General features: G+C 40.8%; 1 protein-coding gene across 4 annotated transcripts in view; it reads right to left on the bottom strand.

Annotated features, from left to right (window-relative positions):
• The window catches only part of KCNQ5 (potassium voltage-gated channel subfamily Q member 5), a 497,952-nt gene that overhangs the window by 61,258 nt on the left and 422,734 nt on the right, over window positions 1-13,960 (bottom strand). For 2 of the 4 annotated variants that reach the window (XM_084889228.1, XM_084889230.1), the window contains 2 exons: window positions 11,127-11,153; window positions 2,476-2,696 (listed from right to left, as the gene is read on the bottom strand). In XM_084889228.1, the coding sequence (XP_084745354.1) occupies window positions 2,476-2,696; window positions 11,127-11,153 (248 nt within the window). Of the gene's footprint in view, window positions 1-2,475; window positions 2,697-6,402; window positions 6,460-11,126; window positions 11,154-13,960 lie in introns of all 4 variants that reach the window. The other 2 variants (XM_084889231.1, XM_084889229.1) reach the window with 2 other exon arrangements.

Below are 13,960 nucleotides of genomic sequence, written 5' to 3'. Positions count from 1 at the left end.
TGAGGCATCTTTGCAGTAACTGAAAGTACTGGGATGAATAGTGCCGACTCTTGGAATCCGTGAAAAATGCTTTTCCTCTGGCCAAACATACAAGTACAATTCATTTTTCATATTAAGAATCCAGGTTCAATAAATTTTATATGTAGATGTGTTCAGCTCACCCTAAGGATCTCATAGCACACAGTCAAATGCTTTTTGAAGCCCACATAGGAAGGGTCTGAACCCATTGGGCTAACTTATTCTTCCAGCCCAGCGCGAAGCCAGGCGAGGCCTGAAGATGCAGGCACACCCCAGCTTGCTCTTGGATGCTGTGATGTGGTGAACTGGGGCTCTGTTATGGGCTGAATTGTATCCTTTCAAAATTCATAGGTTGCATTCTAATCCCCAGTACCTCAGAATGTCAACCTATTTGAAGATAGGGTATTTAAAGAGGTAATTAGATTAAAATGAGGGCATTTGCACGATCTCTAACACAATAGGACTGGTGTCCACATAAAAGGAGGAAATCTGGACATGGAGGGAAGATGAAGACATGGAGAAGGTGGCCATCTATAAGCCAAGGTAATTTCAGACTTTTAGCCTACAGAAGGGGAAAAAATAAATTTCTTTTGTTTAAGCCATCCAGTCTGTGGTACTTTGTTATGGCAGCCATAAAGCCTAACGGGGCAGCCTTATTTGTTGTAGGAACTGTTAAACCTCATTAAATAATGGTGTCTACATTCAAGAAGGCTATCTTCCATGACTAGACCTGGTGTTCCTTCCACTTGGAGGGAAATCAATGTAAGGAGAGGGGTTTGGTGGAAATACAGGTTAACAAAATGAAGAAATAAAATATAACTATAATTGCACCACTTGGAGGTCATACATTGCCAATCTTTCCAGACTTTACTGTAAATACTTAAATTTACACACACAGCAAAATGGAATCATTTAGTTCTTGTGATAATCTTTCCATGTTAATAATTTTTAACTTATAGCATCACTTCTAATATCTGATATCATTTCATTGCATCAACCATATCTTAGAAGTGGAGTTGGTGGGTGGGGTGTGTCCAAGCATATGTACAGGCTCTTGATATATGTTGCCAAATTGCCTTCCAGAAACGAGACATTCATTTATATTCAGACAGCCTATTTTGAGAGCAACAGAAAGCCCTGTAACTGGTAACTCTTGACTCAGCTGTTCATGGGCTTTCAGCCAGATTCCGAGGGAGTTGAGTGTGGAAACCAGGGGACGCTGAAAATCTGTGTTGCCAGGGCCTCAGCACATTCCCCGATGGAGGAGTGCCCAGGGCTGGTGGAGGGACATTTCCTACCTTAGCACAGTGACAGGTGGCGGGAAGCCTGGTGGGATCAGCACCCTGCGGCTGGGATGGGAGCTGCAAGCCCCGCCAGGAGGGGCCACATCGGCTCAGCTGCTAGGCTTCTCCTGGGAGGGCGTGGCCTCCATGGGATTGTGGAGAAGGAAGTGGAAAGAGGGGACTCACGTTGCTCTCTTGAGAGTGGGGACAGTCCCCGAGGATCTCTGAATGGGCTGGGCGGCACCCAGGGGCTGAGGTTGGAGGGATGTCACTGCAGGGAGCCTGAGATCACGGAGATGATGACCCCTGGTTGTTAATTTTATCCCTCGGGCTTTCGGGGCCTGGGAAAACACAGGTTATGCTAGGGAATGAGGCCAGAAGGACTGATAGCCTTCGCAGTGTTCATGCATTAATGGAAGATGCCATTTGATTTTGGTTCCTTGCCCAGCGTAAGAGGTCCCAGGGGGGCACACTTCAAAGGAAAGCCAAGCTAATCTTAAGCGAAAAAGAAAATGTTTTATTTCATAAACACGACAATGATGTGGCACTCGATAAAATGTGTTGGCAAGTAAATGTCTGACACGTAGTCTGATAAATAAAATAGGTTAGTTCCTCTTGGGGGAAGGACTTGAATCCCACTTATCATCAGATAGGAACTTTCAACAGGACCTTTCTAAGGAAGATAAGCGGTGGCCTCTGATTTGTTGGCGAATAGAGCACAGCAGATGGGAGAACAGGGCCTTCACTGCTGTCCCAAAAGGGGCTTGTTACCCTTCTCTGTGGGTTTCAAGACAGTCACTGAGCGTGCTTCAGAGGCCGGGCCTCTGCCCCTCAGACATAACATACACATCAAAAGGACAGTCATGCTGATCTTGACACAGACCTGGTCTAATAAATGATAATGTGTTGTAGATGTGAGTGCAGGATTAACAACGTTTTGTTGGATTTCTCTGAAACTGAGATTCAGCTGCCAGAACTGCTTCCCAAAGTAAACGTAGGTTTCGTACCTTTGCCTGAGGCAAGGAATACATTTCCAATGAGACAAACGAGCGATTCTTTCCCGAAGGTTGTTTCCTTCTGCCTCCAAGGGGTACGGAGGAGAATGAATTACTTCATAACCTCACTCGCCGTAGCCTTATCAGGTTAAAAACGGTTATGGAAAAGCAGCGCTTACCGTCTACCACGGGTTTGGGCTGAGAGCTTTTGAGGCGCAGCGAGGGCCGGAAGCGGGTTCGGTCGTTGAAGCTCCAGCTCTTCTGCACTTTGGTGGGGCTGCCCTCGGCTGTGATGTCGGTGCTCGGGGACCGCCTGTCACCTATCGAGGCTTGTCTGCTCTTAATACTCTGGCCTCTTGGGCTAGCCATGCGCACCCGCTCCTTAAAACTTAGCTTCTGACTGTGGACAACAGAGGCACGATTATTCCATTTCAAGCAGTTTCTTCCATGCCACTTGGGTAAATAATTTGATGAAATGGTATATGGTCATATACACTTCAGTAAATAAAATGTTTTCAGCAAGTAGGAGCATAGACATCTATTTTCCTCCTATTGAAAATTGGAGCTTTGTTCAATCTGTTTGCATTCATTTGATGATAATCTCATACTACAGGTATACACACCCTTTCTGGATTCATCAGAGAAAGAGCTGAGATCAAGTGCAGTACTTTGCATACAATTACACTGGAAGTAACCAAAAACTAGTTTGGTCATCGCTTCCAAAACAGATTTTAGTTTTAACCTCAACTTTTGAGATTAATAATAAAAAAAAGTTACTTTTTTTATTTGGGAGCATCTCTTTTTGCAATTTCTAAACATTTCTACAAGAAAACAGGGAGATAGTTACATATAAATAGATAGCTACATTCTGCATGCATTTTATATTCCAGGCAAGATTACGATATCCATAAATTCATGCAATCTCATAGCAGTTGGTAGCACTGCATATGTAATATTAAACATACCAACACAACACCGCACTTCTTTTATGCTGACACTCATTCTTGTGAGATGAAACCACACAAGGTACAACAGCCCCAACATATATAATGAATGTGATGACTGATGAACGGAATGAGACGTCATGTTCACTAACACAATTGCCTGCTCTTAAACAGGTTTATTGATTTGCTGTGGCAGCTACTGGTAAATTACATTTGTTCAGGTATTCAGTTCTTAGATGCCAGCTAGGGTGAAACTGTTGTAGGTTGGTAAAGGAAACATTAACAACAACGATAAAATCCAAAATACTGCCCGAACGACATGGTTCAGTGTTTGAGTGTTGACCTATGAACCACGAGGTCACGGTTCCATTCCTGGTCAGGGCATAGGCCCAGGGTTGCCAGTGCAGGGGGTGCAGAAGGCAGCCAATCAATGATTCATATCATTGATGTTTCTCTCTCTCTCTTCCTTTTCCCTTCCTTTTTGAAATCAATAAAATTATTAAAAAAAAAAATCCAAGTGCATCTCCATGTTCTCCTGACCAGGAGATGTGGGGTGATGTGGTGGGAAGGGCAGATTGGGTTCTGGAGTCCTCATCTCTCACACGGAGACAACAGTAATAACCCACTAGGGGATTTTTGTGAGAGTCAAATGGACCGCAAGAAGCTTTGTGTAGCTATATTGTTTAATTTAGAAACTGCTGCTATTTATTAGAAAGTGTCCGTTATCAGGGAAGAGGTGCAGGACTTTCCAGGGCCTGCAGACATGAAGGACACTGGTCTGAAGGGCAGTCACTAGAGCAGCTACGCGGAGCTGCCGGGACCTGCAGCGTTTGTGGGGCGTGAAGCAGTGTTCTCATGGAAAGGATTTATCTGAGACGAAGTGGAGGCCTGGTCTTTTCCACTTACCGCAACGTCCACTGTCCCCAACTGCAGCATGCCAACAGCAAATGTGTTTAGTGGATATGTGTTTTGCAGCTAACAAGAAACAGTAACATTTATTTTTCCATGCCTCGTTGCTTAACAAATGATATTCTAAAAAGACACCACGTTTTATGTGTGTTTACATGAAAACAAATCAAATAATGAACTATGGTGATCAGGGAGTCCTGGGAACAATAACAATTGACCATGCAACTGACAGCTCCCCTCGGAAACGCAGACGTAGCTAAATCCAGCACGACTAGCTGACGGCACATGCAAAGAACAGGCTGGGCAGTTTTGTGATGGAATCAGTGGGTTCAAGAGTCCTTTAAGACAATCTCATCAGTCACTGGCTTTTTTTCTGGACTTGACAAGAGTGTGATTAAATGGTAGATTACATTAAATAACAGCAACAATAACATCATAAAACTGCATCTTTTTATTCTCAGGCTAGGTTCTATATGTCCTCTACAGCCTTCACATTATTCCAACAAATCCTTCAAGGAATAGTGTCCAAAATGTCTACTCTCCTCAAGCTTTTTTTTTGGTAAAAATCTCAAATCTTTTTTCAGTGTTAGCACATCTGTTCCATCATTGAAATTTATGATGATCTGGTTCAGGAACATATGCCTACCTCCACACCTTGATTTAGATTAATGAGTGGCTTAAGTGGACATGGCTATCATTACAAGTGTTCTCACTATACTTGATCTAATCGATTACCTTTTCTGGAACAAACTGATCCTAATTGCTACAGAAGGTTGCGTTTTAGTTAATATAAAATTATTTTTTCAAATTTTCAGGATATATCTTTTTCCTAGGTCAGTCAAATGAACAGGAAACTAATAAATATATCACAAAAACATTTGATATAGAATCTAATTTTTCCTTAAAAAATATCTCAATTACTAAAAAAAGTAAAAGATACCCCAAATAAGTATCAAATCCACCATGGCTCATTTACAATAGCAAAATATTCAAAAACAATTGTTTTCATGAAAATATTTTAAAAAATCGCTCCTTTGAAATATTTTGATATTATCTCTAAGAATAAATGAAAAGTGAAAATAATATTATCCTCTAAATCTTAATAGCATTTAAAGCACTTAAAGTTTATATGAGTTCTAGGTACCATTTCTCCTTCTGTTCATCTAAATTACATGAATATTTGCCAATGACTACTATTTAAAAATTCTCAAGAACTCTTTTAAAGTGAACTCAACATATTAGAAACATATTAAACATACCAAATTAGAAAAGAATGCAATATTTTCACTCTCTCTTTTGACATAATTGTATGAAAGTTACAAATAAGATCCTAATCCAGAACTTTTAAACCAGGCAACATTTGTTTTATTAGTTTTCTTACTTCATTTCCTCTTTGGAAATCAACAGAGCATCTTGATTAGATGGCTATTAAACTGATTAGGTAGCTATTATTGAAAACACACATTGATGAAAAAATATAGGTTCTTCACTGACCCATTGAAGTTTTCATTATTTCCCTGTTTTTTTTGTGTGTGTGTTGATCAATAAACATGATTTTATATAAAGGAAGATTTATGTAACCTTGTTGTTTGGAAGGATGCCAAGGATTATCCCCAGGACAACAAAGAGGTCTCTCTTTGGAGAAAGTAACCAGAGGGTCGCTGTGGCTATTGACTGCAGGATCTGAGTATACCGTCTCACGTTCCCAGCCGAGGACTATGCCCAGGGGAGCCTGTACAACTGCTCTGCAAGGGAATTCTTCCCTCTCTGGGAAGCAGATGTACAAGTTACTCAAACGACCTAGCCTGCAGTCTACTAGTGGATATTTCCTGCCAGAGGATGGTGTGGCATCACTGTAAACCCACAGTAATCCTCTTGGACTTAGAATGCTGTAGTTGTTGTTATATTTAATTAGGGTTTTAGCCCTTCATAAGATAAGCATTCTACAGATTTTCGCCTCAGGCACAATATGGCAAGTGAGCCATAACAATCCAGTGCGTGCAGCAGCTCAGCAGTTGTTCCACCACAAGGAGGCGCCAAGGGGACGACTGCCAGGACTGCGAGGGGGCCCTGCCAATAGGACAAATGTGTCCCAAGGGTAGAGAATATCCAAGCAGGCAACAGGCAAAAAGGAAAATGAGAAAGAGTGGGTCTCAGAACAGGGCTCCCGTAGGGTGACGCTGTAACCTGGTCATGCACCTGAGGTTAGCTGGCATTCTCAAGTCTCATGTCAATAGCTGGGATGCTGGGTACCTCTGCTTCCGTGTGGTGTGCATTCTGAAGAGCTTCTGCTTATTACTACAGAACTTACTAGGAGTGAGGGAAATAGAGTAGCACATTATTAAGCATTTTACCACCAGGAAAGTGCTGAGGGATGTTATTTTCCATTTTGAAAAAACAAAGTCATGTGTTCATATTGCCTTTTCAGATATAAGAATACAGCATATTTAAGCAGTAAGTACTATGCAGGTTAATTGTGCTGCTCAAAATATAACTAGTGCTTTTAATGGTTAGGATCAAATAATTAGCTTTGATATAGGCATTAGAAAGGATGTGTTAGCATCTGATACATATGAAAATAAGAATATAAATATTTTAGAATACATCAATCCTTGTAATGAATAGCAGTGCAACATGGTATAAAAAATTGAGGAACAAAATATTTCAGAACTATAAAAATAAATATTTACAGGAAGTTGGTAGCATTATTTGCTTTGAAATAATAATAAAAAAAGTTCTGGATTTGTATGAAACACCTGCAGTTATAGTTAATACAGGTAACCAATTGTCAGGTAGAATACATGTTCAAAATGACAGAAGAAAGGATTCTAGGTTGCTAGTTTGGTAGAAAAAGTTTCTTATTTTAAGTCTCATGATGTGTTTTCTTTCCCCCTCTCTATAAATGTGAACAGAAGAAGAGACCATTTTGAAAAAAAAGAAAAAGAAAAAGAAAAAGGAAACAATCTAAGATTTTGCCAATAAGGGCACAAGTTGACTATCTGGGGAAAAAAGCCTAGTCTTACTGCATTTAACAGCACATGCAGATCATCCATTGCAGACAGAAGAAAGAAGGTGTAAATAATGGGAAATAAATGCAGAAGAAGTATAACATAGTCTTTGCATCAGCGTTCTAGAGTTCTCTCCTAAGAGCCACACATCTCCTCAAAACCTAATAAAGCCAGCCATGGAGGAGCTATTTGGACAAGGCACTCAGCGGATTGCAGCACAGTTTTGTAATGTAATGAAACAATATAATTTATGCTTTAACTTTTAAGACGATGTATCTTTATCACAGTCTCACAACTACCTGTTAAAGCAACTTCAGGTAGTCTACTAAGAAGTCTGTCAGAGTTCTGTTAATTCCTTAGAAACTGTGAGCAAGGCAGCTGAACTCCAAAGCACATGTTCAACAATGATTGAGAAGGAGGAGACAGGGTAAACAGAGGCAGACAGCTTTATGGATGATCCCTGAATCTCCGATGGTATGATTTATTTTTGTAGCAATAAAAACTTAACAGGTGGGAAGAAGCAAAAGCCTGCTTGTACCAGCGTGATGGCTAATTCACCAACTACTTGGTGGCTAACTGACCTCCTTGTCAAGGAGGAGGGGAGGAGAACATAAAACCTCAAGGTGAGAATAATGACTTAATCTGGCCTGATGGGTTTACAGGCCAATTCTATTCTCTGAAAGTGATAATTTATACCCAAACCAAGAAAAACTGCCCAGTTTAAAAAGCAAGTTGGAAAAAGTTCTTAATGGAATGATTAATCAGAATAAAATTAACAAGCACATTCACTACCACATATGAGATTAGTGGGAAGACAGAGGAAAACAAATAAATAATTAATTAATGTTAAGGAAATTGTGTTTATGGTCTCAGTAGAGGAAGAACAGAGCAGGCTCAGTTGAAACTAACAGTAATTCATATTTGACCCTCTAACAAAGAGAGTCAAATAAATATTATTTTCACTGTTGTTCAGTTGAGCTCTTCTTGAGAGTGATTGTATTTTTAAAGAAAATTTTGGATCTGTCACAAACAATGCTAAGCCATGTCAGAACTGGATATCTTTCTTAGTGGCCTAAGACACTGTAGATGAATTTTTTGAACATATCCTGACCTCAGTGTGGAAAGACAAAATATCTTGAACAAGAATAGTCCAGCGCAGGGAATATAGTTCACTGACTATGATCTTTAATCCAGTCTGCAGAGAGGAAAACCTCTCTGTGTATAGGACAGCCCTGTCTACAATGTGGCCTTCTCTTCCGGAGGGAGTGAGTGCCAGGCACCAGGAGAGGGTCACTGCCTGCTGTACTGAACTCATCTACACTTGGGTTACTCCCAGTTCTTAACACAATGAAACACCAGGAGGAAGGATTTAGGGGATCACAAGCTCTGAGATACCTGGCGAGCTGGCTAAAGGGTATCTATTTTGCTTATCTGAGTCACATCAATAACCCAATAGCCCCAATCTGTCAAGTGCTCTGCATGTGGGTTGTATTTATCATTCCAATTAAAACTGGGCCAAGCATTAATCAACAATATTCTGGACCCAGATTGCTCTCTGCTCAGGGAGAATTCTCATTATAAATGCATTTTCCTTTGTGCATATTTTGGTTGAGTAAGGACCAATTTGTTATTTCCTAAGATGGTACTGTTGCCATTGTTATTACAATAGTCTTTCTACATTTATTATGCAATGTTATAAATTCCATTGCCAAGGTGAAAGCTCAGGTAATAGTAAAATGGGAGCTTCAGCTTATTTCCTTCCAATCATTGAAATGTTTTTCATTTTTTCCTCTTTTTATGTTTCTCCTTTCCCCCATTTTTGTTGTTGTTTCCTCTTTTTGCATAAACTACTTGAGATCAGAGACATTTTATTACACTATCCAAGAATTATTGACTAAGCACATTCTCTGTCAGAGCTTCACACAGGATGATGTCGTATATATTTAGCAGATAGAATACCTAAGTGTCTGAAGCAGTAAGATATGCATACTAAATAGTAACATGCGCATGGCATGTGTCAAGGTGGTTTTGCCAAACGTCCAATGACCACAGAGGAGCAAGAACTCCCTGTGTGTGATCTTCTAAGTCAATAAGTTAGCTCAGTTGTTCTGTATATATTCAAATCCTTTGATAATCTCAGTCACAAGTATGCAAAACATTTTAACGTTTCAGGTGCATACGAGCATCGTGAAATTGAAAAAGCTTGGTTGGTAGATTTTTGACAGCTGACTACAAAGTTCATTTTTTGTCTGAGGGGCTGAAGCTCAATCGTTACTTAAAACACACACACAATTCTGAGCAATTAAGTGGAATAAGTGTGCTGGAATTTTCATATAAATGTGTTTCTCCAGGCTAGAGTGCCATCACAATGAGGATGTTCCCTAGTTACCTCTTAACCCTGTCTTTGCTTTCTGTCTTGCTAACATTTGGAACAAGAGCTCATATTACCGAGTAAGCCCAAGGTGACCCCTCACTTAGGACTGCCACAGAGGTTGCAAACTCCCCCTTTAGGTGCCAACAGCTCTGTTTTAAAGGATGAAACCAAGACAGGTGACCTTACTCTCGGGTGGCTATCAGGTTTGTGCCAAAGATGGTATCAGACCTTAACATTTGAAGACAAATCACTCTTTGAGATAATTTGTAAATGGCTAACTCCCGAGACAAGGAAAGCTTTTAAAATCCAACCAGAGACACTAAACAGCTTACAATGGTTAAGACTTATTTTGTGTAACCTTTTCCAAGTAAAGTTGTCACAACAGAAGGATGGCGAAGTCTGCTCTAACTCTATTCCTACCAAATAAGAGAAGGAGGGTCTTTAGTGGCCTCCCCTGTGTAGGCGTACCTGCCCCATCTATTGCCATCATAAATGAGCCCATTTGTGGTTTGGTTTGTGACTCTTGTTGATGTAATGCAGAGATGGGTGACCCAGAGCCTCATCACCCCAAGTGAACTTTCAACACTAGTTTCAGCGCTGTTTAAGTACATTATGATTAATGTCGTTTGAATAACAAAGCTAAAGGAACAATTCCTGGACCCAAACCGACCCCCACCTTGGCACTAATCCTGGCCATGGGATGCCTTTGTGGCCTCATTACTGAAGCAAGTGGCAATCATGGGAAAAAAAGACTTGTGTCCCTTCTTCCCTCCCAGGCACCTGGGATTCTCCTGCTGGTCCTGCCTCTGCTACTTCTCACGCCATCACCTGGCTCTGTCTGTCGTCCAGGGCTTTGTTTCCAGACCCCCAGGGTACTCACTGGTACTCACAGATAAAGATTAAAATGGTGTCCTTCACATCCTATTCCCTCTGGGTCTAAACTTCTGCTGTTTGCTCTGATAAAGCACTTCCTTTGAAGGCATAAAAGAATGATCCTAAATTATTTGGTTAAGTTTCTGGGAGGGTTAGCTTCTTTGTAAAGGATGGGGGTGGGGCGGCTCTTCTTTTGAATCAGGCCATCTAAGTAAACCTCAGCACTCGGTGTGCTGGAGATGCCACACAGAGACTGTTCCAACTCCTGCACACAGTGTTCTTTTTATACAAAACAAAACAAAACAAAACAAAACAAAGCAAAACCCCCACAAAACAACCAACTAAGCCCAATGTCTCACTCTAAAGAAGGACCCCGATGAAGGGAGTATATCTTACACTGCTTCTCGGGATTTAAATTCTTGGATGAGACTTCTGTCTGGGAAAATGGTAGCAAGGAATAACCAAAGACTATAACGATCATTTCCCCCAGAATGTTGCATGCTCTGCAGATTGTACAAAGCAGTGAGTGGGTGAAGGAAAGGCACTCCCACTCCCAAGGGGAGGGGGAAATCAATAACACAGCAACCTCTGCAGGCAATCCTGGGAAAGGCCACTTTTAATCACTTTGTATTTGTGGATCGATTTTACTCACATGAGACACATTTAAAACATCTGTTAGGCACAGATTTATAAACAAACATGTAGCAGAAAAGATCACAAACCTGCTTGATGTTTCCCCTTGCTCTTTCCTTCAGGTGCATGCAGACAGAAGAGAAATGATGATAAACTGGTGAATACATTTATAGCACTTGATAATGGCCCACTTGGGGTTGGGGACATTAGTACCTTGAGTAATTCTTTTCTAGCGAGATGCATGGAAGCCATTTAAAAAATAATAAATGTGCCTAGCTTTTTTTTTTTTTTTTTAAACATATATTCTTTGTGGCCCAGACCAGGGATAGCATAGCATCTCCTTAGCCAAAACAATACTGCCTACATGTAATGAACAACAGCCGGAGTTATCCATGGCTAAGGAGAAGTGGTTCTGACCTGGTTAGCTCTAGGAGAAACTCTTAGAATGCTGCTGGTCACACTGTAGCTGTAGACCCTGAGCTGTAGACAGACTTTGGGTTCTCAGTCTGGACTCATGAATGTGTGACTTGTTCCTCAGTCACTTGTTAAGGCAGGTGCTATTTTCCTATTGTAATTCATACTTTATATTCATACTTTATACAATAGGAAAACAGCACCTGCTAGGCACATAGGAAGTCGTTAGAACTCTTCCAGCCTCGTGCTGGGTGGTGTTCTTCATTACCAATTTGAGCAGACCCAGGTCAGTACGACATGGTGCAAATGACCCGTTGTCCTTGGGTGAACACCCCACTTTCCTGTGGGTCTTGATTTTCTTATGAATAAGTTGAAGGCATTGGATTAGATAATATCTAAATTCTGACGTCTTAAGATACCACTGAGCATCCGTGGTACTTGATAAGTCCTTATAGCTTCACAAAATATGCGACTCATTCCCTAAAATAACATGTTTACCTATGTTTCACCCTTTGTAGAGCCTCCATTTCCTTTGAGAACAAAATCAAGGAAAATATGTTCCTTTTATGAATCCTTTTGCTATTAAAACAAAGTTTTAAAGTAGCAATTGTGGAGATCTTAAAGGCAATGTAAGAGACAAGCCAGGACAGAGAGGAGAGTAAAAAATTTCTGGCATATCCTTGGCAGGTCTGAGTGGGCATGGCATGCCCCTCACCCCACCCCTCTCTCCCAACACCATTCTCACCCCTCTCTCCTATATCACTCCCTAGAAGAGGTGGTGGAGTCAAAGCATCCCATTGTATCTCTAAACTGTGGGGAACAAGAGGACGGTTGGTGCTTTTAAGTGATGATGAAGAAGAAGATGATGATGATAATGCTATTGGTAATATGATCACTTTGCTGATCACCTATTTAAAACTGTAGCCCCTAATGCTTCTTAAATTCCTTCCCTATTCTACTTTTTCTCTTTAGCACTCACCACCCTCTGGACCTATTAAATATTTTACTTATTTATTTTTATTGTCTCTTCCCAGCAACCCTTGAATATATACTCCTCAAGGTCCAAGATTGTATCCTGTTTGTTTTTCTCTATTACTGCTGCATTCCTAGTGCCCAGAACAGTGCCTTGCACATAATAGGTACTCAATGAAGCCTTGTTGAATGAATGCATAAATGAATGAATAATCTCTCCCTTGGGAAGTTTCTAAGCCCTAAATGTTATGGGGAAATACACTATGTAAATAGAAAGAAGTTTTGGTCTATTTCTTACTACATAGCATTTTGTGCTCACAAGACACTTGGTTTTATAAATGTAAAAATACCCTCGAAGTCACTGTAAATTATTTACCTCACAAACCCACACACTTGATTAAAGCAGGTTTACTTTCTAAAACAGAGGTTCTGAACTTGGCTTCAGGGAGTTTATGACTACATTAAAATTGTAGGCAAAGTTTTAATTTTTTATGCAGTAAACATGTTTCTTGGGAAAGAGTGCATAATTACCATCCCATTCTCAGCAGCTTAACAAAGAAAAACAACAACAAAGATTAAGAACCACTGCAGTTTAGAACAATGAAGCATGGCTGGTGGGAGAGATGTTAGGACACCCAGGATCGCATGACGTTGCTAGTGACTGCGGTGTCATGCTGGACAAATCTCTGTTTTCAGTAAGTGGGCTGAGTCTCCGGGGTGGGTGAGGGAGCGCAGGGAAGGGGAGTGAGAGATGGTTGACAGTCACAGTAGAACAGGATAATAAAAGTGTTCCCCTAAATTCTCCTCTACCATGTCCCCACTTAAAACAGGAAAAATATCAAAGGAGAAGAAAGAGAAATTATGTGAGTAAAATAAGTTTATGCATTGGAAGAGTCTGACTCATTATTAAAGATTTTTCAGGCTTCAGAATGAGTTTTCTTCCAAAAACCATGGCCGGAGTAAGCCAATCAATCACATGTGGTGCCAGACCACTCTCAGCCCCTAAAAACCATCTTTTGGTTTCTCTACTAGCCTTCCTCTTATACATGTGTGAAGAAAAGAAATACAATTTTTATGTTACTCCAATTTTTTGATGCACACTCCCAAGGAATAGATAGCACAAGCATTATATTCCTGTTTTCTTCCCTACTATAACTTTGAAAGAGTCCAGTACTCAATAAAGGGCACTTAACTACATTTTAAGGTCTAAATGAAGAGGATTCTCATCCACACACTCACTCAACAGCATCCATGCCTCTGCCTTTGCTAAAGTCTCATCCCCTTTAAAATCCTGGCATTCTATGACTATCTCTGTCACAGGTGCTGACAGAGTTTTGATATCAACTTTTAGGAGACGTGCCCACGAGAGCTTAGAAATTATCTCGCCCGGCTCTTGCCCTTCACTTTGTGGATGGGAATAGTGAAGCCCAGGGCAGGGCAGGGAAGTCATATAGCAGATCCTGTCAGTTACTGATAGATCTGCCCCCCTCTACAGGGTGTAGTCTGCTGCATCACAGAGGTCCTTCTGAGACTTCAA

Source organism: Pipistrellus hanaki, assembly GCF_964339955.1.
Source record: "Pipistrellus hanaki genome assembly, chromosome: 7".
NCBI classification, from domain to species: Eukaryota; Metazoa; Chordata; class Mammalia; order Chiroptera; family Vespertilionidae; genus Pipistrellus; species Pipistrellus hanaki.
This window is presented reverse-complemented; position numbering and strand designations above follow the sequence as displayed.